Here is a 27,102-nt window from a genome sequence, read left to right as displayed (position 1 = left end):
TCAAGGGACAGCTGTGTAAAATTTTCAGAGAATCTTGTTTTAAAACATATATATATATATATAATTCTACTCTAGAAATCTGCCAGATGATGAATTTTGAGAAACACTGGGGTGTTGCATGTCCTCGTGGTAGTTTGTACCCAAAGACATGATGTTGACAGATCTCATTAATTGCCCATTTCTTACTACAAACTAATGTGTTTCGATACTTGTCTGTTAAATTTCGCAAATTGCATCATGTGTTGAGCTCTCACGTCGCCTATGAAATGAGTTCAGTGGATGACCAAATGAATTAAATAAAACTCACATCTACCAAAGTTTAAACATTATATATAAAAAATGTTTAGAAACGATCAGAATAATCATTTTTTAAGAAATTAAACATACCATGCAGTGTTTATATTGCACCCTAATATGCAAATTAGTCTTCGATTTTTGAAATTTCGTTTGAAATGCATGTTTTTCATCTTCAGGAATATGATATACACTTTGAAAGCTTTTGCAAGAAAGATACAATGAAGTTATATTTAGAATGGAAAACTCCAAAATGTGAGCTAACAAAATGATTTCAGGTGTATTGTATGAACGAATACAAGGAAAATAAGTGTTGGGCTGCAATTTTCAAATTGCAGACCTATACATTCTCTGTCCGTCCTTCGTTAATCTCGTAGATGAAAATTGAGATAAAGATACAGAAAGCTTAGGACCGGAGATCCCGATTAATTTTTTACCTGTACAGTACATGATTACATAAATAAAAATTGAATTTCTCTACGAGATCTAATCACATTAGAGTCGAGTTATATTTTGACAATTGTGGATGGCATGATTCGTGATGATTCCCTCAGCATAATACATGTACTTTCTTGTACAATGTCCAGATAATCTTTAAATACAACGAAAAATCTACTAGAATCAGTCTAAAACTATAGACAAAAGGTCAGAGGACCCCAAACCAATTTTTTCTAAAAGTATTTCCCCTGAAGAAAAATAAAGTGAGCACTGTATTTGGGGTCGCATAAAACTATAACACGCCACTGTCTCAAACAATAATTTATCATCATGGACATAATTATGAACAATTAATTGAAACGGTTTATTATTCTAGTAACGTGTTACATAATAAAATATATGAAATTTTGTTTATATGCAAAATAATTTCGTATTACGTAAAAAAATATTTATATTCTTCCTCCTCTTGTCGTCGTGCTGTTTCTGCTTTAACTTTGGCTTTGGTTTTTCTTACTAGTGTGAGTGGTTCGGAACGATACATTGGTTTGCGAATGAATTTCCTTTCTTTAGCTAATTCTGCCCTTTCCAAAGCTTTGTTAATTCTTTCCTCTTGTTGCTTCCTTTTTTCTTCGTTCTCCTTTTCTCGTTCTAATCTCCTCCTCTGTTTTTGTTTCATTCGATAGATTTTATTCAGACGTTTGGCAGGTAATAATGTCAAATTGTGTATTAGTTGCTCTAAATAAGCTTCTATACTGGTCAGCATAATTTGTGAATTTACATTTCCTTCGCTAAATTCTTCGCTGCAGCATCTATACACTTCAGCAATCTTCGTTTGCAGAAGTTTTGACTCGTCATCCTCTTTTTCGAAAGCATATTTATTTATTAACTGTTGAAATTTCTCAGATTTTTGGGTCTGCTCTTCTTCACTTTTCTGTAATAAATGAATTTCTTTTTTTAATGTTTCTATCTCTCTGGATAATTTTTCTTGGTAGGTAAAGAAAGAAATTTTTGTTTCTTCTAATATTTCACGGGAGTCCAAATTGTATTGAATGAAAGAAAGGCATTTGTTTTTATATTCTTGCAATCTTAATGTCACTTCTGCGGGATCTTCAAAGTGAATTTGAAAATTGTCCTCGTCGTCTTGATCTGTGAAAATCGATTTGTTTGGGTCGATGTCTTTCAATTTTTTAGACATTTCCTTTTGTTTCCAATGATTACTTGGTGCTAAGGAGTCTAATAAATTGCGAAAAATTCTCAGTTTCTTCAATATGGTTTCCTGTTTAGATACAGAATTTTGTAAGGAGATTTTTTGAGCAGTTAGTATCTTAATTTCTTCATTTAATTTCAGACTCTGTTCGGAACATTCGTTAGCTGCTTTAATGGCATCTGAACAAGCGGTATCGCTTTTCTTAATCGTGTCGATAAATTCGGTAGCTTTATTTTCTAGATTTTCTTCTTGTTTTGACATTTTCTCTTCTCTTTCCAATTTTAATTGATTTAGTCTTTTGATTTCTTCTGATTTCTGTAGCAAAATAAATTCGCATAAATTTAATTTCTTCATTTTTTCCAAATATTCTTGTCCAGATTCATGTTTTATCGGTTCTCGAGTAATTTCGTATATTACTGATTTAGGTAAATTTCCATATTTTTTAGATCTGCTTACATAAAGCTCTTTGTCTCCAATGGCTTCTTCTCGAAATTTTCTTATGGAAGTCGTTCTCATTCTCATGAAATGAGCAATTGTACCAATCTGGTAATGGTAGTTTGTGTTCATCATATTCTGATAATTCTCTTTCCACAGTTCCATTTTATCTACAGGTGCCTTAACATGTTCATTGGGAGAGTAATCGTTCATTAGAGAATAAGTTTTATCTTCTGAAATCGATGGATCTACTGATAATGAATCAATGGATTTCTCACAAGATACATTAGATGCATCACTATTGCTTTTCTCTCCGTTATCTTTATCGGTTTCAATTTCATCCGCAAATTTAACCTTCTCCATTTTAAAAAAGTCTTCTTACAGTTTTCCAAACTTTCAAATTAAATATTATTCTAGAACATGAATTTGTTATTTTGTTCGAAATCTTGTTACGTGAATCGGTATCTTTCCGTTTCATTTTAAACGTGAAAATAATAATCGTTAGATTCTAATAATTTTATTTCTTTGTATTTGTATTTTTATCTTTCGTTTGTAGCTAGTTCTTTGATGTAACTCAATCCTTTGATAGTATACTTTATGTTAAATTAAATAAATAATATTGTTAAAGGATTGAGCAACGAATATGGGAACGTCTGACAAGGACTGCGAATGCTGAAAATTTATATAAACTATTGATATATGAGGTAGAAGGATATACAGTGTAACGTGTGTGTTGTGGATTGCTGTATGTGGGACACTTTTTAAAAAGAATTCAGTATCCAAGAAGTGCACTTTAATAGATTTCTTAATTGAGTTGTATGCAGTGGCGTAGCGTAGTGGGGACGGCAAAATTTCACAATAAATAATAATAATATCTTGTAAAAATTTGAACCATTTCATTTCATATTTTTGTCGCACCTACGATTCGGACCGATTGAAATGAGCACGGAATTTTTCATTACTTATTCAGTGACGAAACTGAATTTTAGTCTTTTAAATTGAGATACCTAAATAAGGGGGCGGCGAAATTTTCCTCCGCCCCGGGCGGCTGACACCCACGCTACTCCACTGGTTGTATGGCTACTTTGCTGGTAACACTTTACGCCCAGTGGGCATTAAGGTCTTTCAATCATACGTTTTATTGGTTTGACCAGGCCCATAAATCCAAATGAATAAAAACATGAATCAAAACCAATTATTTAAGTTCTCAGTTTTACAGAAATATATGTTTAAAACGAATCTTGGGATTGATACAATCTAGCCTTTCCTCCTTTCCTAATCTTTCGGAAAGGATTGGAAGGACAAATTGATTATTAACTGATTCTAGAGTTGTAAAAAGAAAGACAACAATTATCCATTTTAATAAGATAAAAATAAAAAATATACATAGAAATAAAAGCCATTGTACTGTACTCATAGTAAAACATTTATTGTAATAGATACAATGGTAGTATTGTCTAGTAAAGCAGCTTTATACAGTTGGATCAAGATGTCTAAACAAGTTTAGAGAATTTTGATGAACAAATTAGGGCTGTGCTAAACCAACATTTTGATAACGATGTCGAATATCAAATACCTAAATAATATCGATATCGGAACATTTATCGATTGGCATAACACTAAAGCAATAATCCGTTTTAAATGAGTTTTCACCTAAAGGCAGTTTCGGAAAAATTCGACAGTATCAGCCAATCAGATTTTAAGCAAGCATGCACCGGCCTGTAGTATAATGTAGTGTTGCCAGCCTTCTGTCGTGAAAACGCCCTAAATTGAACTGAAATTTTCTCTAAAGCTAAGAGTTTCCACTAAAAATTGAAACAAGTTACTACTAAACAGATGCAATGCATATAAAAAAAAATATATTAGTCTTTTGACAATACAGTTGAGCAGAAGCATCATATGATAAATCGACATGCACTGCATCTCGCCCTAAATTTCCTCCACTCTGTTGATTTCCTACTAAATTGGCATCATGATATGCCTAATTCGGGTACAAATACAATAAGATAAAAATGAAATTCACGTTATTATCAAACTTTTTATTTTGTGCAAGAATTAAGATTTTAATTACTAAATTAATTAAATCTAAACTTCGTTACAATAAATTTAACTTTGAATATGCATGAAATAAATACATCAATCACTTCATCAACGCTAATAGAAGGTAATAAAATCTGTGTGACGTCACGTTGTTGACAATTAAAATTAATCACGTGGCTGACAAACAAGTGGTTGTCTTTAGATCTTACGTAAATATATATCTGATATCTTAAATAAATTACAACACATGCCTAGAAACTTTTATCTTTACAAATGGATGTTCAAAGATCATCTTATAAGAAATGATATTATTATTTTTTTAATAGATGTAGGAATAATTAACATTGTAATTAAAGACAGCAAAATGTAAGCTTATTTACTTTATACTGTTTGTTTTTTTTCCTTATTCAATTTAATAAAATAAAATAAAATCAATGATTATTGTACATGTCGGTTCAAATGTTCACAATTTTGTAAACTGTACATCTTATATATTTTATAATAACACAACACATGATATTGACAAAGCATATTNCTTTTAGCCGCTGCTTCGATACATCACTGTATAAAGAGTTATCATCAACAGTTTTTTCGTCACAACGTGAAGAACTTGCTTCTCTTGATGACATTTTTTTAATTATAAAATAATTTTTCAAAATAAATTTCACTGCACAAATACATCTATTCACATCAAAATTCAGAAACGAACTGTTAAAGAGTGAGTGAAAAAGAACTCTGATAGAAAAACGCTCCTAGTGAGAATTAGATCATAGCTCACCTTTGGTGATTATAATTAGATAAGAAAGTTGACACATAGGTGTCAAGAATGCACTGTTATTGTCAATAAAAGTGAAATTATTAGGCTTGGAATAGTAAAAATTAAATTAAATGTAATTTAGTCTAACAGTCTATTGCAATGGAATACAAAGATTATTGTAAATAAATGTTAAAAATACAGACTATTTCAAATAATTATATATAAATTTGCAATTAATTACAGTTAATAATTTAATGTGATAATTCAAAGGATAAGTATAATTTAAATAATGCAATAAAAGTGAAATTATTAGGTAAAATCTTGTTACTTTGGCATAATATGTAATTTAGTCTAACAGTCTATTGCAATGGAATACAAAGAATAAAGTTAATTAAAATGGTATGCCGACTTCAAGCATTACATTAAAATAAAAGTAAGGACATGTTTGCTGAAGTATTGAAATGTAACTTCTGATAGTGATTCATGTCACTTATTGCTTTGTTTTCTTTTATTTAATCAATGAAAATTATTTTTCTAAAATCAAATTTTAAATTTCAACAAAGTTTAGTATATTTTCAACTCCACAGTGCCTGATTTATGGTTATGAGTGCAGAAGGCTGCTTAACATTTTGTGTGCCCTTTACAAAAAAATCATATTTCTGCCCTAATGTAATTTTTTTTTGTTTTTTGTAGTTTTGTAATAAGAAATTATGCAGTTTTAGTGGAATTAATTCTGGTAAACTGTTGCAAAAATGACTGTTTTATCAACACATTATTTTTAACGGATCAAAAAAATGGGATTAAATGAAAAATTGTGCATTCCTAGAATTGTTGCACCCTAGGCTACATCCGAGGCAGCCTTTTCAGTAATCAGGCACTGCAATTCCATGAGATATACAAAGTCTCAAAAAGAAGTAAATAAATAAAAATTTTAATTAATTGAAGAAAACTTAATTCAATATGTTATAAACCTTTTGAAAGCCTTTAACCTTCATTCAAAAATGATTATATAATGTTAAATTAAAATTCCTTGTATTTTGTACAGACATTTTAATCTAATATAAAACAGTATTTGATTTAATTCAAGAAAACATATAAAGTAAATTTTAGTCACATAGAATAATAACTCCCTAAATCTTCAGAAAGATGTAATCCAGTTTGTATATTTAGTTAGGTTGTGAAATGGCATACAAAACGGAGAATAATATAAATTGTTTATATATATATATATATATATATATACCTGTATATTTTATGATAAGAATCCTTTATTCTGTCAAATTCTTTTATTCAAAGAAAAGTATTTGCAATTTTTCATACCACTGGGCTTTAAAACACATTCAAACTAATATCCAGGTAGTGAATATGTAATATATGAGGGCAGTTTTTTCAACCTCCAATGGTCTATAAAACAAAGACAAATAACAAAATGATTACCATAAGTTAGGTACAAACATGGTTACTTTTTGACATAATCACTGTGAAGATTGAGGCATTTGTCAATCTGTGGATGAGCTTTGAAATTCACTCTTCATAGAATGTTGCCACCAGTGACTTGAGATGGGCCTTAATGTTGTTTTGAAAATCATCATTAGTCTCGAACCTCTGTCCTCCTAGCCAAGTTTTCAGTTCAGGAAAGAGGTGGAAGTCTTCACACATTAAAGGTGTGAAGACTGTCACCTTTCAGACTTCCACTTAGCTTGGAACTTTTTAAACACCTAAATTGTCAAGGTTGGCAACGTTCTATGAAAAGCGGATTTCAAAGCTAGTCCACAGATAGACAAATCTCTCAATCGTCACAGTAATTATGTCGAAAAGTAACCATGTTTGTACCTAACTAATAAATTCATTTTGTTATTTACACTTGTTTTTCTTTTATGGACCATCGGAGGTTGAAAAAAAAGCCTATGTAATTTACCATTAAAACAACATTTAATTGCTTCTAAAAATATCAATAAATATACAGTATGTATTGTAAAACAGAGTTTCCTCTTCTGGAAACTACTGTTAATTTTATACATGAAACATTTTTGGCATATCAAACCAACATTTTGTTTCCAGAAGAAGCAGTTTATATTTCTTATAATATGCAATATGATACTACAATTTATTGAATTTGTTGAATATTATAAAACAGTTTTGAATAGTAATTTAATTTGCATTGGATAGAAATATTTTGATTTAAAACTGTACTTCAATGATATTAATGCATTCTAATAATAATTATTAGTTATAAACACTCATATTTTCAGGTACTAGATTTTATGATATTATTATACCTCAAGAGAAGAATGATTTGAAAAAAGCTGAAATTGAAAATCATCTCTATTTCATTTTAAGAAGCTTTATTTAATTTAGAGATAGCAAAGGTAAAACCTTTAGAAAGATACTTTCATTTGGTAAAAATGTCTTCTGTTACTTGAAACTTAACCAAATTAGTTTATAGAACTTATTAATATCAAATTAAATGCTGATCAAAGTTTCTTCATATCCCAGTTTCAACAGTCATATAATTTCATAAAAGGCCATAACAAATCTTAATAAATCATCCTTTTTATTTTACTTATAAATCCATTTTGAATACCTCTTTAGTACAAACAGAAAGTTAAATTCTATAAGTAAACAATGTTATAATTAAAGATTTACAGAAATCTGAGAAGTAACCTTAAAAATCATATACCTCTGTAAACAAAACCAAGCACACAAGATCATACAACCATCAGCCAAATTAATTGGGCATAAATTATGCTAGAAATATTAATTGAAAATTACATGATTAGAACAACTAGAGGTAGATGTTAGGTGCCATATCTGTTTGGTATACTCTTTCACAATTCTACATTTCCAAAGTACAGCTAAAGTACCCTGAGGAGATAACACATTTCTTATTTTAACACTGGGCACAAGCTCCGATTCACTACTGTAGACCAAGGATGACATCATTCCAATTTGCAAGTACACATATACTGGTGTTCAAATTAATATAATTTTTATGTTTAACTATTAAATAATGTTCTAAGAATTTTCTTTACATAATATTTTAATATCTTCTTTTTTAATTTGATAGTTATATGTCTGAACATGCAAGTACAATAGCAATCACCTGTGTTTTAATCTAAAGCAGTCTAATGATCTCTTGACACAATGATGCAGCAATGTTTTCTCTCTAAAACTGCGAGAAACTGAATTACTACTATACAGTAAATATTTGATATATTACTACACAGAAAATTTTACTTATTTTTCTATATATCCAATCTTTTTCTCTTAACTATATTACGTAAACATCATAAAATTACTGAAAAAATTGTATTTACTACACAAGTTAAATTATTTTATTGATTATTGATTTTTATTTTAAGAAAAATTTAAAATGGTCACCTCAAAGTTGTAAGCTATGTTGTAAATATAATTCAAAAATGTTTACAACTTAGAGATGGTTATTTATTCTTCATATGAACAATGCCTTGATGCACATAAGTATCACTTATGTAATTTTGTTGCACTCAAATGATGTTGATTTCTTAAGTCTATCAATATCTCTTGGACTATTCTAGTTCACAGTTGATTTCAGATGACTCTGGTAGTAAAAAGTCAAATAGAAAGTAAAATGAAAAATATAACTGAAAATTAAAAATTCTCAAAAAAATATAAATATATTAATTTGTAGTAGTTTGGTCTATGGTGCATGACTTTTGATTTATTCTGCATACTTTCCTGGAATAAATTTATATATTATAAAGACAGGACATAGCAGGTTTTTTTTTCTGCTCTTTCTGACGCAGCACAAAAACATATAGTTACAAAGAAACACAAACAGTTACAGTTTTATTAAGGTATATACAGTTCAGTCAATTAGTTTAACTAAACATGTAAATCATAAACATTATTAATATATTTTTAAAAGTAATTAAATTAGATATATTAGTTATAATTAAAAGTTATCATTATTTTTTATCTGCTTTTGTTAACAAGTTATTGACACAAACAATATTTTGCTAGCAATGTCAGATGGAAAATATTGATGGAAATTTTACAGTTATTGATGGGATCAATAAGGGGTTTTCCATAAATTACATCTGCATTTTTCTTCAAATTTTTACCCTTCTCACCTCTTGTTTTAATTTGTCTAAGTTTCTGTAACTTCCTCTCTTCTTCAGATGTCCAACAAAACTCAACCCTCCTTACAACCTTTGTTACTTTATGAATTGTAGATACCATAAGTAGAAACAAAACATATGAGAAATTTTGAAATAAATATAATAAAATGCATAAACTGTTATTAAATTTAATGAAATAAATGACACCCTACTAAATCTACTGAAGCTCAACTCCTCCCTCACTTCCAGTGTGGATATCATTTATTTACAGTCCCTAACTTGCTAGCAAAATTTCTGGAATTAATATTTTTGATGAAAAATTTACTATTTTCAATTTTTCTAATATGAATTAGTATATACACAATAAATATTTAGTTAATTTTTCTTACATTTTATATGTATTTAATGATATAATTTGAGACTAAGGTTGTTGTTCCAGTTTCTACATTCAACAGCAAAATAGTATATTTACAGTAAATATTATAGATAATTTTGATATAGATATTTAGGAATGATTTTTACATGGAAAAATGAATAAACTATCATAAATTGAAATTCTAAATGATCATCTACTTTTTTTATTCTTAATATATGTATTCTAATCATAATCAAAATAAAACATCTTATATGCATGAAGATAAGTAGTTGCTATATAAATTGTAAACTATTATTGAATTAATTTCTTATATGTATATTTTCAGATAGAAAATATTTCTTAGAGACTTGCATTACCAATATACTTCAACATGATAAGTGCCTATTCTTTGAGATTATCAAGATTTTACAAAATACAAAAATTTATATCATGGTATTCTTCAGCTTCAGCTGCTCCTAGTGGTGTACCTCATACAAGAATAAAAAAGGAAGATGTAAAAGTGCCAAAATCTCTTCCATCATCAGCAGATGTAGTCATAATTGGTAGAAATCTTTATGAAATTATTTAACTTTAAATTTTCAAAAATATGTTAAAATGTTTTTAATTTACAACTTTAAAAAATCTAAAACACAGTGGACTCTAGAGCTGTACTAAACCAAAATTTTGATATCAATATTTGGCTTGCTATCAAGATTCCTTTGATATATCAGTTACCAGCACAGCACTAGTAGATTCTCACTAACCTAGTATACCCCAAGTGGGATCACCTGTGTGTTCTCAATTCCAAAAAAATGTTAGTTGTGTCAGACATCCTATTTTGCTCTACTCAACTTTCATTTGTGTACTGTGCTGCATTAGTCTGCTGTATTATTTGCCCACCCACTAAAAAAAATCAATATCAAAGGATGACAATGACAGGTCACATCATTCACTGCCTTAAAGGCAACGAATGATGTGCATGCATTAAGTTTATAGTCTCTTTGTAATGTGGCATCCCTCTGTGCAAGGAACGGCCAAATTAGCAAGAATATACAGTATTTTTATTTCCTCTAACCTAAATTTAGAATAAAAAATTGAAATTTTTTTAAAACATGGTCTAATCATAAATTAAATTTCAAAATATTTAATGATAATCTAAAATTATTCAGATACTTTTGTAAAAACTTTTATGAGAATGTTTTTATACTTGGATATATTGCATACATAAAATGCTCAAGTTAAAGAAAATTTTATTTATATATAAGATTTTCACAGGAATATATTTTATGCTGACATATTGTTCATATGCATAATATGAGTATTTCATTATTTTTTCATTTTACATCATCATCAAACAGACAAAAACTATTCATATTAATATGCTTGAAAATGTGTAAACAAATAAACAAATTTATCTATAGTTGTTTGAAAAATTATTAACTGGAAGCAAAAATGCATTTTTTTCCCTCCAATTTACAAGAATTTTCAATTGATATGACAAATGGATTAAAAATAGATACAAAATGTAAATGCTTACATATCACTTTGTGAAAGCTTGTGTAATAATTTCAACTTTTATATAAAGAAATTTGATTCAATGTGTGCTATAACAGCTGAATCTGTTNTTTATTTATAATAATAAATAAATTTAAATTGTTGTTGTTTTATATATATATATAAAACAATTTAAATTTACAACTATACAAAATGAACATCACGGCTTCAGTGTCTCAGTTATTGGGTTTCACTACCACTTCACATTTGCAACACCTTTTATGGTTCTTAATGGCATCATACCACAAATCATCAATTTCCATCCCATTCCATCAAAATTATATCAACTTAAATAATGGGATGGAAATTCATTATGTATGGTATATTAAGAACCACAAAAGGTATCACAAAAGGTTTTATATATATATATATATTTTTCTTAAAATTGTAGCATGTAGAGGGATTGGAAAATACCAATCTGAAATGCATTGTTAAATAGGCAAATAAAGTGAATTGATTTATTAATTTTGGTCTCTGTTTATTGTGGAAAATTAAGACAGATGTGATAAAGATCACCAGTCTCACTATTGGAAGAAGCTTTTACTCATTGTTATATCCGATCCATTTTAATAATTTTATTAAACAGTTTACAAAGACTTAATATATTGATATAAGTTGAAAGTATCTAAGAAAGTCTTCATTTAAGATTTAAGGTTAAAATTATATTCCACTAATGTTATTGTTTATATAGTTTTCAAATGCTTTAATACATATAACATTATACTGGATGTCCAAAAATTTACTGTTCAGTGTCTAATCACATTAAAGTTATATTACTTCATTACATACAAGATCTGTAAGTTGTATATCCCACATTTTCACTTTGCAGTAGATGTCATAACTGCTTGCTCACATGTTCTGGTTTTTTGGAGTACAGTTTTTATAAGACTTCTTTGCTGATTACATAGTCTTCTATAGAATCTCATAGTCTCCCATAGAATAGTGCAAAAGAATCAACGGCAACATACTCTGCTTCACAGACAGTAGGTACGTCCTCCACACAATAAAAAATATCGGGAAAATGACTGAAACAGGAATTATGTTGAGGCAACCAGCCAAAAATATTGCAGAAAGAAGAAGAATCAAGTTTCATTGTGTGACCTGGCCATTCAAACAACAAAAGAAACAACCACACAGATGAATTAGCCAGGAATGCAGCGGCCAGGAACATGTATACTACCTTCAGCAGAATCCCTCTGTAGCACATACAAATCACATACAGGCGTTAATCAAGGAAGAATGGCAAAGTGATTGGACACACTCATCAATGGGGAGGCTTACCCAGCTTTATTCCATCTATCAGTCAACGGCAGTGCATGTCATACTTCATGCCAAATTATAAAATAACACAGTGTTTAACAGGGCATGGGGACTTCCCATATTATCTGCACCTATTCAAAAAAGTGGACAGTGAGCATTATGAGTGTGATAATATATCATCAGGGGATGCACATCACGTTCTTTTCCATTGCCTAAAATATGATTATCAGCATAGTCCTCTTTACACAAACTGCATTCAGCAGGTACTATCCTGGCCGCAAAACCCAAGTGACATATGCAGCAAAAAGGAACTGTACATGGCAATGGCCATGTTCATAAACAGTATAGCCCTTCGTTAATGAGCTAATCTCTATTAGGCACAAGGAATAAAGTGAAGAAAAGCCAACCAACTACCAGAAGATATCACTGCAAATCAACCAGTAGCCACCATGCCAACAAACAATCAATGGGACAACACAACAACAACAGGAAGACACACAAAGTAAAGATGACAACATGGCAATAACGAAGGAGAAAATCGGAACCACCAACACCCAGAAGCTTCAACATAAGCCAGAATGGCCATCTGTATTATTCTACATAAACACTGTATTTTCAAAATGGAACTAGTTAAATGTATGCACTGCAGGGCTTCCAGGAGAACCCACCCTCCCTATCTGAACTATCCTTATAACTTTCCTTCCATCACAACTTCTCTTTTTATCCCACTGCTTCCTCTCAACTTTACCTCTCCTAATCCTATCTATCTCTTCCTCTCTATCATAGACTAAGTTTAGCAACAGTCTTTTCTCACCTTTACACACAAGTCTCCCATAGAATCTGGTCTTCTAGGTCTCCAGACCTCACTCCCCTAGATTCTGGGGCCTCTGGGGGACATTTCTAACATTTGCTATAGGCAAAACTGCAATATCATATGTAAAATGTCACTTTTATTAAAATTTAAATGTTTTCCATTGCACAGTAACTTTTTGGGCACATTGTTACTAATAATTTCACAAATATTCTAATGCTTTCTTGTATTAATAAAATTAATACTAAGTCACAAAGTTAGATAATCTGCCTAAAAATAATATAGGAAAGTTTCTTGATGATAGGTACAAAATTGAATAAAGATCTAAGAGATTTTACATTAAGTAAAAAATATAACATGTCTTCGACATCAGTTGCTCGGTGACATATTTATCAGCGACGCGATATACGCGACTGGACTCGACGTGAAGGGTGATGATAACGTCGATATCTTCTATAGTAATTATTATATCCTTAAGACAATAAACAAGAAAATTAATAATTTAATAAAGTTTTGAAATAAAGATACACGTTTAAGTTTTTATTTTTCTTTAAGCTGCAGTTAATACCACAACTGGTCGTAGACGACAAAACTGGTCTAAAATCCTGTTTAGGACACTGGAAAACACTTAAATCAAGTGAAATATTTTTTGAACTTGTTTTTATTTGAATTTATCTCTGAAATTTCAAAAAAAATGTTTAAAGTATTTTTAAAAAAAATATATTTGTGTGTGTAATTTGTCAAAATATGGATACTTGTAGTGTGTATTCAAATAACAGAATATGTGTATAGCATGAAAATTTTCAATTTTATATAATGTATACATAATTAAGCAAGTTACCAAATCTTCAAAAATATGACCATCATAAATAAAATTATTTTTGAAAAATGGTAGAATATCTACACCAGAGTACTGTAAAAAATGCACATATCTATAAGTCTTTTATTGGTGCGCGTTTTATCACACTATACAACAAAGTTACAAATGCTTTCGAACCATTACGGTACTTCTTCAGGTAATGATTCCCTCCTGGGATCATTACCTGAAGAAGTACCGTAATGGTTCGAAAGCATTTGTAACTTTGTTGTATAGTGTGATGAAACGCGCACCGGTAAAAGGCTTATAGATACATGCATTTTTAAAAATTATTTTTATTAAATTATCTATTAACTAATTGTATTACATTTAAAGGTTATATAGTGGGGCATAAATACTTGATGGTTTTTATTTTGTTATTACAAATTTTACCACAAGGCAGCAGCAACACTAGTGGTGTTAGTATATTCTATCTGCATACTTCTTTGAATTCATGGATTGCTGATCTGTACAGGAGCATGTTGCTACAATAGAAGCATTCATAAAAGCCAATTCTGTTTCTGCTACATAGTGAGAATTTTGGCATTATTTTAACACACAACATACTCCCTCAAGAAACACTATGGTATTGTGGGTTAGGAAGTGACAGGAATAATGCTCAATGCATGATTCATGACATTCTACAGAACATCTTCCACCAATGATGGGTTTCCTTCACACCAGAATGAAACAGTAAATTTTTGGAAAATCATGTTGGCCACCTTGTACAATGGCAGAGCAAAGGGAAAGGCTGCAGAGCTTAAGCCCTTTCTATTGAGACAAAAAAATTTTAATTTAATTTTTTTAACCTCAAAACATTGTTTTTATAATATAAACATTTACAATAGCAAATATAGTTTATCAGACCATCTGCAATACAATCATAATGTACTGTACATGTTAATGAAATGTATTTATTAGTTACACAAATATTTTAACTTTTGAGTTGTCTTTATGCTACTGATCTCATGGACATTATTTTCAAGACATAACTGAAGCACTATCTTAAATTCTGTTCCATTAGGCATCTTTCTGTGGCAATAAAATCTTTTTATGACGAAACACAGATGTAAAGATTCTCTAAAAACTGTCAGATGCTCTATTCTGTATTTTATCTAGGTATGATTGTTAGTCAAAACAGTGGATGTGATGTTGTCCAGTTAGATGAAATCCACTATCTTGCAAACATTTTCTAATTATTGTTGCAAGTTTTCATATGCTTAACTAAGTGATCTGCTATCCAAAGTATGCATATTCAAAACTTAATGTTGCACAAATGTGTGCTTTTGCAAATGCAAACTTTTACTAAATAACTGAAGAGTTTTAAAACAAAGAATAAGTACTATTGCTAGTTTTAGCTTTGTACTAAAGAATAAGTACTTTATACTTAATGAAATGGCATGAAATCCAATTAATTCTGTATTAATAAATTACAATTTAGTATGGAATTTTACTGCATTATATGTGTTTGAAAAAAGTGGGTTCTTTTATGATATTCTGTGTAATTTATTTTAATTTGATACTGTTTATAATACTAATTTTCATTTATTTCATATTGTAAATAGTCTAAACTTCGAATTATGAAGAAATACATCCTGAGTTATTACAAAAAATTAAATGAATTTATATTTTTAAATAAAATGTAAAATTACTATTTCATAATAATTTAATATTGCATTTTATTTATTTAAGGATTAATATGGAGACTTCGACCAAGTGATACAGATATAGAAATTCTTAATCATACTCGTCATTTATTGCATAATGTTTTAGAAGGTGAAAGTGGTGTACATCCAGGTTGGATTAATAATGGTGGTTTGTTTATTGCAAATTCAAAAGAAAGATTACAAGAATATAAACGCTTAATGACAGTATGTAATTGTATTTTATATTCTAAACTTAAAATTTATAAACTTTTCAAATATTATTAAATTTTAAAATAATTTTTGATCATTAATATTTTTCCTTTTTTTAAGTTTCAATTTTTTATATCAAATAACTCAAATCTTTAAATTAATATAAAGACCAGATTTAGATCAAATGATTTAATATTGCATAAAACTGACAATATAAATGAAGTTACATAACTTGTAATAAGTTTAATTAATAATTAATTAAATTAATGATATTTTACTCAAAATTATAACATAAAAATTTATTGAAAAATTATTAAATTAAATGTTGTTATGTAATAAAGAAAGAAAGACTGAAGTAATAATACTTGAATTTTTATACTTCAGTTTACAAGATGAATCATATTAGATAATCTTTTTAATGTAATCAACCAATTTAAATATAAATTTTATAGTTTTAAACTTACAGATAATAGTTTTTACATGTAAAAACTAAATTATAAGTATATTTATACTTATAATTTATACTTATTATAACATATTTCATTGATTTTAAGATGCTCTTTTTTACTAGTCCAAAATAGAGGTGTGTCCTATAATTCAGTGTTTTTCAGCCTTTCTTATCTCATGCATACTTGAGCCTATAATTAAATCTTTATGGAAAATATCATGTGATTTAATATTGGGTTTGTAAACATTCTATTGCCACATTACTTGTATAATCAATTTAAAGAGGTTTTAATTTTGACCTGTACACTTATTTCTCTTTGTGCTTCTATTGAAAATAATTAAATTAATAATCTTCAAAAACTTTCATGGCATACCAGTTGAAAATTGCTGCTATAATTGATGGCATCTTACATTTGCAGTCCAAAGTGGCAATCAAAAATATAACACTTTTGCAAGTGAACATATTAGAGCGTTAATAATAGACATTTTCAGTTTTATAGCTCAAAAGTAACATTAGTTCAATGAGCTATACTGGTAACATAAATTGCTAGAAAGTGTTTTATTGTATAAAATGCCTGTAGGTGACATTTTAATAGAGTGTTAAAACAAAAGTTATTTTAACTATTAAAAAAAAATGAAAACAGATGCCAAACATTGCATAATTTATTACATTTGTATTGTTTTTCTAATTTGTTACTTAACAAAATTTAAGAAAAATCTTGAAATCTGATTTCAAAATTTATAGTGCATCCTAGAATCTATGGCATTCTAGAATTTAGGAAATATACCACTAATTCTATTTTTTTTTCCTATTTATTATCATAACACACTATATATGTTTTATATGTTTACATTTATCATGTATAGTGTTCTGTGAAAAATTTCCATAACTGATAGTTTGAAGAAAACTATTAATAGTTATAATTTTTTAAATATAGCTATCTTATTAACAGACTTTTATGACATTTTTTTAGAATCTTGATTCATTATATAGCATTGTATAAAATTATTGATATAATTATCTAACCTTTTAATTTATAAGATATCTGTATAGAATTTATGAAGGTGGAGTAATAATGAAATGGAAGATAAATATTTTATTTAAACATAAAAGATTTCTTACACTTAACAGATTTACATGTTTATGTACTGGTACTAAGTATATGTAATAAACAAACATTCCATTTCCTTGGAAAGAAGAATACACCATATCCAAAAGAAGAAAGAATGACTCAGACAAAAGAAGTATATTTAGCCTTGAATGAAATGTGAATTCACATCCTTCAATAACATATAATAAACACTTTTTTGTTAATTTTTATACAAAAAAAATGAAATTACAATAAAATTAATACAATTTTGCAAGTTTCTACATTTTCGATGCTTTTTCACTGTCCACTGTTCCTAATGCATGTGATCCAAGCTTTTGGATGCTTTTTCCTAGCTCCTTCTTTTGGATGTACCAATAAAATCTAAAGAAATACTAGGAGTTTTTATCTTCAGTGTCTTTGTTTACTAAAAGATCTACAATATAATGTAAATTTATTTAGTTATTATGCACACATACACACAAGTATATATATATATATATATATATAATACAAACAGAATAAGAAAATGCATAAATATTTTATTTAATTTAAAGCTACACAATGTTATTTTATAGTGTTAAGTTGCTGTTGCAAGCATTTGATTTGATTAATAAATTTTTAATTTTTGTTANATAAAGCACAAGTATATATATATATATATATATAATACAAACAGAATAAGAAAATGCATAAATATTTTATTTAATTTAAAGCTACACAATGTTATTTTATAGTGTTAAGTTGCTGTTGCAAGCATTTGATTTGATTAATAAATTTTTAATTTTTGTTATGTTTGAAATTTTAAAATTTTTTATGAATATTTTATATTTAGTAACATAATTTTAAATTTTGGTTTTTATTACAGAAAACTGTATTCTAACAATGTAGTCATTCAAAAATTGCATTCATATTTCTATATAACTTGCTTAATTACTAAAAGTATTTGTGATAAAAATTTTCTTTAATTTTAAAATATTACTTAATTTGTATGACGAGTTTAATGTTTTAAGCATTAGATTGTATAGTATGATGGAATTGAAGTAACCTAGTTATATTAAGTATATTTAAATGAATAACTTAAAAATATAAATCAGAGAATTAATTTAGTATATTTTTACATATATTAGGTAGGAAAAGCATTTGGAATTGATTCATTTATACTTTCTCCACAAGAAACAAAAGAACTTTATCCTCTTATGAATGTTAGTGATTTATATGGGACACTTTATAGTCCAGGAGATGGTACTGTGGATCCTGCAGGATTCTGTACCTCTCTAACCAGAATTGCAACTAAAGCAGGAGCAAAGGTATTCTTATTTTTCATCTTTATTATGTTGTGTATTAAATAGTTAAAATAATTATAAACAGGTTTTATATGTTGAGTAGATTAATAAGCTCAATTGGGGGAAAAAGTAATTTTGTTAAGAAAGACATTTCTAGAAATATTACTAATAATTTTCAAATTCTTTACAACATTAATTTTAAGATAAAGTTTTTATAAAATTTCACATTAAATTAAATTATATTATACTTTCTAAATATCTTATAAACTATTTCAGTTTCAATTTTCTGAATTTTTTAATATATACAGTCAAACCCTGTTATCATGTTATCAGTTTATGCAAAGTCCATGTTAATGTAAAGATTTGTGTTTTGTGAATGTGGGAAGATAGGCATTTCAATGTTAATGAGTTCAATTAATACAAAGTGCCAATTTTTCAGTCCCATTGACTCCATGTTAATGGGGTTTGACTGTATCTATATTACAATATACTATAATATACAATACATACATAATTATATTTCTTCTCTAAATCATGCTTAAAAAGTAAATAAATTAAAATTTTTCATATCTGAATTTTACAATTTTGTAGAATTTTTTCCTATATTATAATTTCATTTTTTTATCAAAAATATTTAAATTTAAAAGTTTTGTATGGAAAAATTATCTTAAAAAATTTTTTATTAAANTTAGGCTACTTTCCCTGCCTACATTTATGTAAATCAGGTAAAAAGTTCCTTGACTGTGTATTCCATGTTTAATTTTTATAAATTTACTGAGTCGTCATGATTAAGTTTAATAATCCTGTATAATATTTTGTCATATTAATTTATTAATAATGTATACTAATATTCTTTTTAATATATTTTATTCAATTTTATTTTATAATTGAAAATAATTTTTTGTATGTTAAAATAAATTGAATTGTAACAAGACTTTACACATTTATATATTTAAGCATTAATTAAAAATATGTTAATTGATGCTTCACTGGATTGTTAATTGAAATGATTGGCATTTGATAAGAAAACTTAGCCAAATTAACATACAAATAATTATTTCTAGATTAATTATTAATTTTGTTGTAATGCATTATAATTATAAAAAAATTATGTATATACACACTTGATATATTCTTGTAAAAGACATAAAATAAAGGAATTTCTTTTTGTATCAAGTAAAGATTCTTAGTGATGTGAGATATAGTCTACAAATTAAACTGTCTTAATTGTGAACACAAGAACACAAATGTTGTGATTAGCAACATAATTCAGCTAACTTTTTACTCAGAATCCTCACAGATACATTTTAAAAGGGAATAAATGAGTCTGAGATGCTTATGTATTATGAACATGTCTTACATATACTCATTAAACATAATATTATATATATAATTATGGGGGAAAAGTGATTATTTAGAAGTATACCCTAATACCTAAGTATTTGTAAATTGTTATTAAAAATAAAATTTAACACCATATACAACTTTTATATGAAATATTGAATATCAAAATATTTGGGTTTGCTTTATTATAAATAAATAAATTTTTAAACGAAGCTAATGAATTGAATATCAATATGTGATTCAATAGGCATATTAACAGATATAGATATCAAAAGACTGAGAATTTGATTTTTTTTAAATACTGTATTTATTTATTTTTTTTAGATAATTTATTTAGAATTATATTTTAGGTTATAGAAAAATGTCCTGTAATTGATATCAGTGTGGAAGAAGATGATTTTAATGTAAAAAGAATTAAATCTGTAGTTACAGAGTTTGGAAAGATTAACACAAATTGTGTTGTAAATTGTACAGGTAAAATAAAATTTTTATACTTCTAAATTCAAATTTATTTTTAGGATTTGTAAACTCAAAATTTCTAAGTAATATATTTACAATATATTAAGAAAACTATTAATGTATAATCAGATATCCAAATAAAAAGAAAATTCGTTTTTGTTTTTCTAATATTATGTTGAAAATACGCTTATAATAAAAGTCTTTTCCTTATTATTATTTTTTTTTATTGTTGCTCTGAGGATCCTAGGTTCTGAATTGGATTCTCAGGAAATTTTGTGGGTAATATAACTTAGACATATTAGGCTCATCCCTCATTACTTAGTGGTTTCATTGTGGGACTGGCCAAACCCATGATTGACATGAAGAGATACTTTCTTATTGCCTGCAAGCTAGAAGAAACAAAAACATTTTTAAAGATGCTTTCATTCCTTTATAATAGTGTTTTGCGAAAATAGTGAATAAAAGAATTCTTTCCCATTTTTGCTCTTTTGCCTTGTGAGCACTAAGAAGGCGTTTAAATCCTATATCTATCATAAATTTAGCCAGGTCCACAATGAGCCCACAAGTGGACAAGTGGATAAAACCACTGAACACTGGTAGTCAGTTGCAGGTTGATGCCTTGTTGTCTTGTTTACATGAAGAAAAGCCAGAAAACTTTATGTATTTAATACTTAAATAGAAGCCAATTTCCCATGGAAAGATCCCCTGGGCAGGGCTGGATTTGAGGTGATTGGAGCGATTTGCGCCCTTGAAAGGGCCCCACAGGACATCAAAATTTATATATTTAAAAATAGTTTCAAATTACAGAATAGATTAAACGGTTTAGCGATCATGTCGATTGAGAGTCAAGAAGCAAGCCAGTTGGATTTTGATACTATTTTAGAAGATTTTACAGAACAAAAACTTCAGAACATATAAAGCATCTTTTTATAGGTTTATATTCAATAAAATTCAGTTATATTTATTCATTAACACATTAGAAGATTTTTCATGGCAAAAATTTATGTAGTTATATTCATTTAAAAATATAGAAATACTAAAACATATCTATGTATGTTTATATTCAATAAAATGTAGTTGTATTTATATTTGGTACAGGTTTTTTAAAGTAGAAATTTGTCTATCTTATGGTACATGACATTTGATTTTTATAATTAGATTTTGGATTTTGTTTTAAATGAATATTTAAAATCTATATTTCAATATGTAAATTAACTGTTAATTAATTTTGTTATTTAAAGTTTGAGGGGCCCCGCAAAAAAAATTCAATTGGGCCTTGCACCTATTGCATCCAGCTCTGCCTGCCTCTGGTAGGCACCTCCCTTGACAGATTGGCCACCCATTGTGTTGTCTTATTCTATCATTTCCACAATGAGAATGGTCAAGTGGTGAGGGACAAAGTTAAATCAGAATTAAAATTAAAATACATGCATCATAATATAAATGATGCACATATATAGTAAAACGATTTTTAAATAATATGTAAACATTAAAAAAATATATGAAAATTATAGTTTAATTAACTCTTAAATAATAAAATATAAATTATAATGTTAAAATAAATTTGAAGTTATGTTTAATTCAAAATTATTTAAATTAATTACATAAATTTTTTTTATATTTTTAAATTTCAGGTGTTTGGGCTCCATATATTGGAAATATGGCTGGGGTAAAAGTTCCTTTAATTGCAATGAAACATGCTTATGTAGTTACTGATCACATTGAAGGAATTCAAAACATGCCAAATGCTAGAGATCACGATTTATCAGTTTATTTGCGTTTACAAGGAGATGCATTGTCAATAGGTGGTTATGAACCAAATCCTATTTTTATAGATCAGGTATAGTAAAAATTTTATTAAAATTTATAAATTTTTACTATGCAAAATACTGTGTTATATAGTATATTATTTTAATGTATATACTGCAGCATGTATTGTAACATAAAATTTTTTTAACCTGTAATATGAGGAAAAATAATTGTAATTTTTTACATTGTAAAGAAAAAATTTCTAAAAATCCAGGACGTAATATAATTATTTTTAAAAAAATACATTGTAAAAGTACAAAGTATTACAGACAATACAAATACGAATTCTTGTCTTTTCCTTTGTCCTCTTTCAACATCACAGGAACATGATCCACACAGCAGAATCAACCTTTCTTTTTAGGCTACTTTCCCTGCCTACATTTATGTAAATCAGGTAAAAAGTTCCTTGACTGTGTATTCCATTGTAAAAATCACTTACATTGTAAAGAAAAAAATTTTTAAAAAATCCAGGACGTAATATAATTATTTTCAAAAAAAAAAACCATTGTAAAAATACAAAGTATTACAGACAATGCAAATACGAATTCTTGTCTTTTCCTTCATCCTCTTTCAACATCACAGGAACATGATCCACACAGCGGAGTCAACCTTTCTTTTTAGGCTACTTTCTTCGCCTACATTTATGTAAATCAGGTAAAAAGTTTCTTGACTATGGATTCCATCATAAAAATCACTTACATATTTTTTAATTATGTATTTAATTCATTTTGCATTAAAAAATACAAATATTTTTATTTTTTTATTAATATTTTCATATTAACATAACCATACAATTATAATTGTAAAACATTATTTGAAAAGACAGTAAATGATAAATTATATTGATAAATAATTTTGTGAATTTTAAAGATTCTTAATTCAATTAGAAACTTCAGACTAGGAGGCATTAAAGAGAATTAAAAGGAATATTTTAATCTTGCAAGCACTTTCAACTTAAATATGTACAAGTCCTCAGGACAACATACATATTAATGTTGAAAGCGCTTGCAAGATTAAAATATTCCTTTTAATTCTCTTTAATGCTTCCTAGTCTGAAGTTTCTAATTGAATTAACACAACTGTTGGCATGACATCCAATCCAAGTATTAAATATACTTAAAGATTCTATAGTTAAAAGCTAAATTTTTTAATTTACTCTTTAATAAACTGAAAATAATAATAATAATAATGACTTTGATTTTAAGAATTTTTGAAAATAATTTCAAATATAAATAAAGGAGCTTATATGTTTTTTTAAAATAATTTTAAGATTGAAAAAGATTTTGCATTTGGTTTATATGAATTGGATTGGGATGTATTTGGAACTCATATAGAAAGTGCAATTCACAGAATTCCAGCATTAGAAAATGTGGGAATTAAATCAACAGTATGTGGACCAGGTAAATTTTTTATTGTTATTAAAATAAAATGATGTTATTTATTGTTTGAAAAATCAAAATTTATTTTTAATTTTTTAAATACATTCTTTAAAAGTAAGAATTGAATTCTGTACTGCTAGATATTTATTACTAAACAATTAAAATTAATGAGAATATTTTTTTTTATTTTTATATTTGAATCAGGGGGCCATGTATTAATTACATGTGCAGTTTTTGAGCCACTTTCAACCCTCTCTCTCTCCTTACATTGTCCAGTAATGTACTTTTGGCAAACCTCTATCCTTTAATTATGTGTACAGAGAAGTTCATGGACCCTCTAACTTTGAAGAAATGGCTTTAAAAAATTTTGAAAAATATTTTCTAATTGATAATTTATTCATATGACTAAAATTAGACAATAAAGAACACATTCATATGCCACTAATAGCTTTAAAAATGTCCATGCATACAATGGCTCAACTCCCTCCTCCATTGGATACAATGAGATACTTCACCATTCACTCTCTTAAACTGTGAACATAATTAATAAATAGCTCCTTAAGTACATTGAAAGATCAATGAATTTTTTTAAGTAGGTTATTAATGGCATCTATTTTCTGAATTTATATTATATTTATTTTCTAAAAGAATCATTTACTCCTGATCATAAACCACTTTTGGGGGAAGATACAGAAATTAGAGGATTCTTTCATGGATGTGGATTTAACAGTTTAGGAATGAATGCTGGTGGAGGTTGTGGACGAGAACTAGCTAGATGGATTTTTTATGGACGTCCAGAACTTGACATGTACAGTTATGATATTAGGTTTGTATGAATAAATAGTGCAAAATATTCTGAAATTTGGTCAATGTAATAAAGTATTCTTTTAAAAATAAAATATTTGACTAATTAATTCTGTTATTTATTATTTTACTGTTATCAAATTAATTTTACTGATTAGTTTATTTTATTAATTTTAGTGAAATAAACTAATAAAATTTTCTTTGTGATAAAGTTTCTGGGATTCTTTAATCTACAGACTTTGACAATTGTGAAAAAACTATAACTGATTTTTTTCAGCATTTATTTCAGATATTATATACATTTTCTGTTACAATTTTATTTAATTTTGAATTAATAACTTCTATATGATAACTTTGTGATAGTTTTAATAGTTTGTGACATAAACTATAATTTCTTTAAATGCTCAAATTCAATAATTAATGTATAAATTTGTTAGAGTTTGAAAAACTGTCTAGTTTTGCAATAAATTTCATCCAACATCTTATTAAATTTCTTAATTAATAAATAAATATGTTTATTTTACTAATATGCTTGACTTATAAATATCTATTTTTATTATTTTAGACGATTCAGTTCAAAGTTAACTAATAACAAACAGTGGATAAAAGAAAGGAGTCATGAATCATATGCAAAAAATTATTCAATTGTTTATCCTCATGATGAACCATTAGCATCTCGTAATATGAGAAAAGATCCATTTCATGAGGTATAATATTTTTCTTTGTTTTACTTACAATATTACACAGCAAAGCAACCCCAAATTATAAATTAAGCAAATGATAAACCCAGAATTAATCAAAATTACTTTATATATTTAATTAAACATCAAACTTATAATTCAAATATAATTTTTATTAGGAATTATTAAATAATGGATGCATATTTCAAGAAAGACTTGGATGGGAAAGACCAGGTTGGTTTACAAGAGAGAGTGTAGCTCCAGTAAGTTTTAAAACCTAAAATTTATTTAATCTTTATTATCGTAAAATATTTTTTCAATACAATGAAATACAATAAAATGAAAATGCATATGATAAAAATCTGTTTATTAATTTTCTGTTTCTGTTCCTTTTTATTAATTTTTTAACTTTGTATTTAAATTCTGATTATTATTTTGAGTGTATTATTTTTATTTGAAATGTTTCAATCAATTTATTGAAAAATCAAGTTCTTCTAACCTTATTTTCAGATATTAATGAATACATGCTGAAAATTTATAAACAGTAATGAACATTGCTAAAATTTTTGTTTGGTTTAATATTTGAGCACTATTTTAATAATCAAATATAATAAATGAAAGAAAGTAAATTTTTTTATTTTAATTCAATATGGTTATTTCAGTCAAAAAATTCAAAATATCTCCTTTATTACTGGTACATTAAAAATTGATTGTTTTTAATGAAAACCCTTAAAAGTAATTTCAATTAGGTATTGTTAAAATAATACTAACTCTTGAAAACAAATTAGATATGTCTAACTTACAAAGATTACAATAGAGTAAGTGTTTAACAAATATTTCTAAAATTTTTTCTTTTACTTTTAAATGAATTTATAATTAAATAAATTTTTGGTGAGATTATATAAAATATATTTTTTTCATTTTATAACTGCATAGAATTTGATTTTGGTTTACATTAATTAATATATATAAGTTTGGAATTGTTATATTAGAAATCATAAATACAATTTTTCATCTTTGAAAGTTTGTTTTCTTTGTAGATTTAAGTCTTCAGACAGATTTTTTTCATATATTTTTACTTCAGTATTTTTCACTTGTTAAATAATTTTTATTTGATTTAAATGAACAAGAAGTACCTATAAAATATTCAAACAACTAATTGAAGCTTGAATTAGTTATAGCTACCATTAGTTATAATCTATTAATATATCATGAAAGAAGTATAATTTAGCTTTTAGTAAATATTTTTTAAATAATATATTTATTGCACAGTTTGGACAGATGTTAAAAGATGTTTTCAGTTAATATACTGAATAGTAAAATTATTTTAACTTTAATATAGGACATTTATGAATATATGCTAAAAATCCATAAATAGCAATAAATACTGTTAAAACTGTTGCTTGGTTTATTTGTCATATGATATGATATATGATGATGATCAATTTGAATCTATTAGTTTATTAATAGTTTAAATTTTATGGTTGCAACTTTTCCATCAGTAAGAACTAATTGAAATATCCCTGATTAGATCTATTTCTATTCATTTATTAATGGATTAATCCATATTAAATGAATAAAAATTTCAGCTTTATACTTTTGAGCATGATTAAATGAGCAAGAAATTGTGTTTATTTTCTGTTTCTGTTTATTCAGTTGTCAAATCTAGAACGTAAACAGCAAATCAAAAGATACAAGGCTAAGGCTGATGAGTCTTGTAATATTTCATTTGTTATTTTTTTTCTGGGACAATCTTGATTTGGGGCTGTCTATATAGAATATGATCATTAATACCAGAAGGTAAATTCTGATGATGATTGATAACAGTGGGGAGGGGGGTGGT

General features: G+C 27.1%; 2 protein-coding genes across 2 annotated transcripts in view; one reads left to right on the top strand and one right to left on the bottom strand.

Annotated features, from left to right (window-relative positions):
- Positions 1 to 1,095: 1,095 nt before the first annotated feature.
- On the bottom strand, positions 1,096 to 2,774 carry LOC111628622 (coiled-coil domain-containing protein 38-like). The gene has a single exon (XM_023372452.1). The coding sequence runs from the start codon at positions 2,735 to 2,737 to the stop codon at positions 1,166 to 1,168; it is 1,572 nt and encodes a 523-aa protein (XP_023228220.1). The 5' UTR covers positions 2,738 to 2,774; the 3' UTR covers positions 1,096 to 1,165.
- Positions 2,775 to 4,463: 1,689 nt separating this feature from the next.
- Positions 4,464 to 27,102, top strand: part of LOC111628631 (sarcosine dehydrogenase, mitochondrial-like) — a 44,029-nt gene continuing 21,390 nt past the window's right edge. Inside the window, exons 1-11 of the mRNA XM_023372461.1 lie at positions 4,464 to 4,780; positions 7,424 to 7,540; positions 9,973 to 10,210; positions 15,800 to 15,978; positions 18,629 to 18,808; positions 20,479 to 20,602; positions 22,222 to 22,427; positions 23,667 to 23,796; positions 24,424 to 24,601; positions 25,145 to 25,286; positions 25,439 to 25,522. Coding sequence (XP_023228229.1) covers positions 10,018 to 10,210; positions 15,800 to 15,978; positions 18,629 to 18,808; positions 20,479 to 20,602; positions 22,222 to 22,427; positions 23,667 to 23,796; positions 24,424 to 24,601; positions 25,145 to 25,286; positions 25,439 to 25,522 — 1,416 coding nt within the window. The 5' untranslated portion in view covers positions 4,464 to 4,780; positions 7,424 to 7,540; positions 9,973 to 10,017. The remainder of the gene's footprint in view (positions 4,781 to 7,423; positions 7,541 to 9,972; positions 10,211 to 15,799; positions 15,979 to 18,628; positions 18,809 to 20,478; positions 20,603 to 22,221; positions 22,428 to 23,666; positions 23,797 to 24,423; positions 24,602 to 25,144; positions 25,287 to 25,438; positions 25,523 to 27,102) is intronic.

Source organism: Centruroides sculpturatus, unplaced genomic scaffold, assembly GCF_000671375.1.
Source record: "Centruroides sculpturatus isolate CEXI.00-Female unplaced genomic scaffold, Cexi_2.0 scaffold549, whole genome shotgun sequence".
Classification (NCBI taxonomy): Eukaryota; Metazoa; Arthropoda; class Arachnida; order Scorpiones; family Buthidae; genus Centruroides; species Centruroides sculpturatus.
Note: the sequence above shows the minus strand (reverse complement) of the source record. Positions and strands in the feature narration are given on the sequence as shown.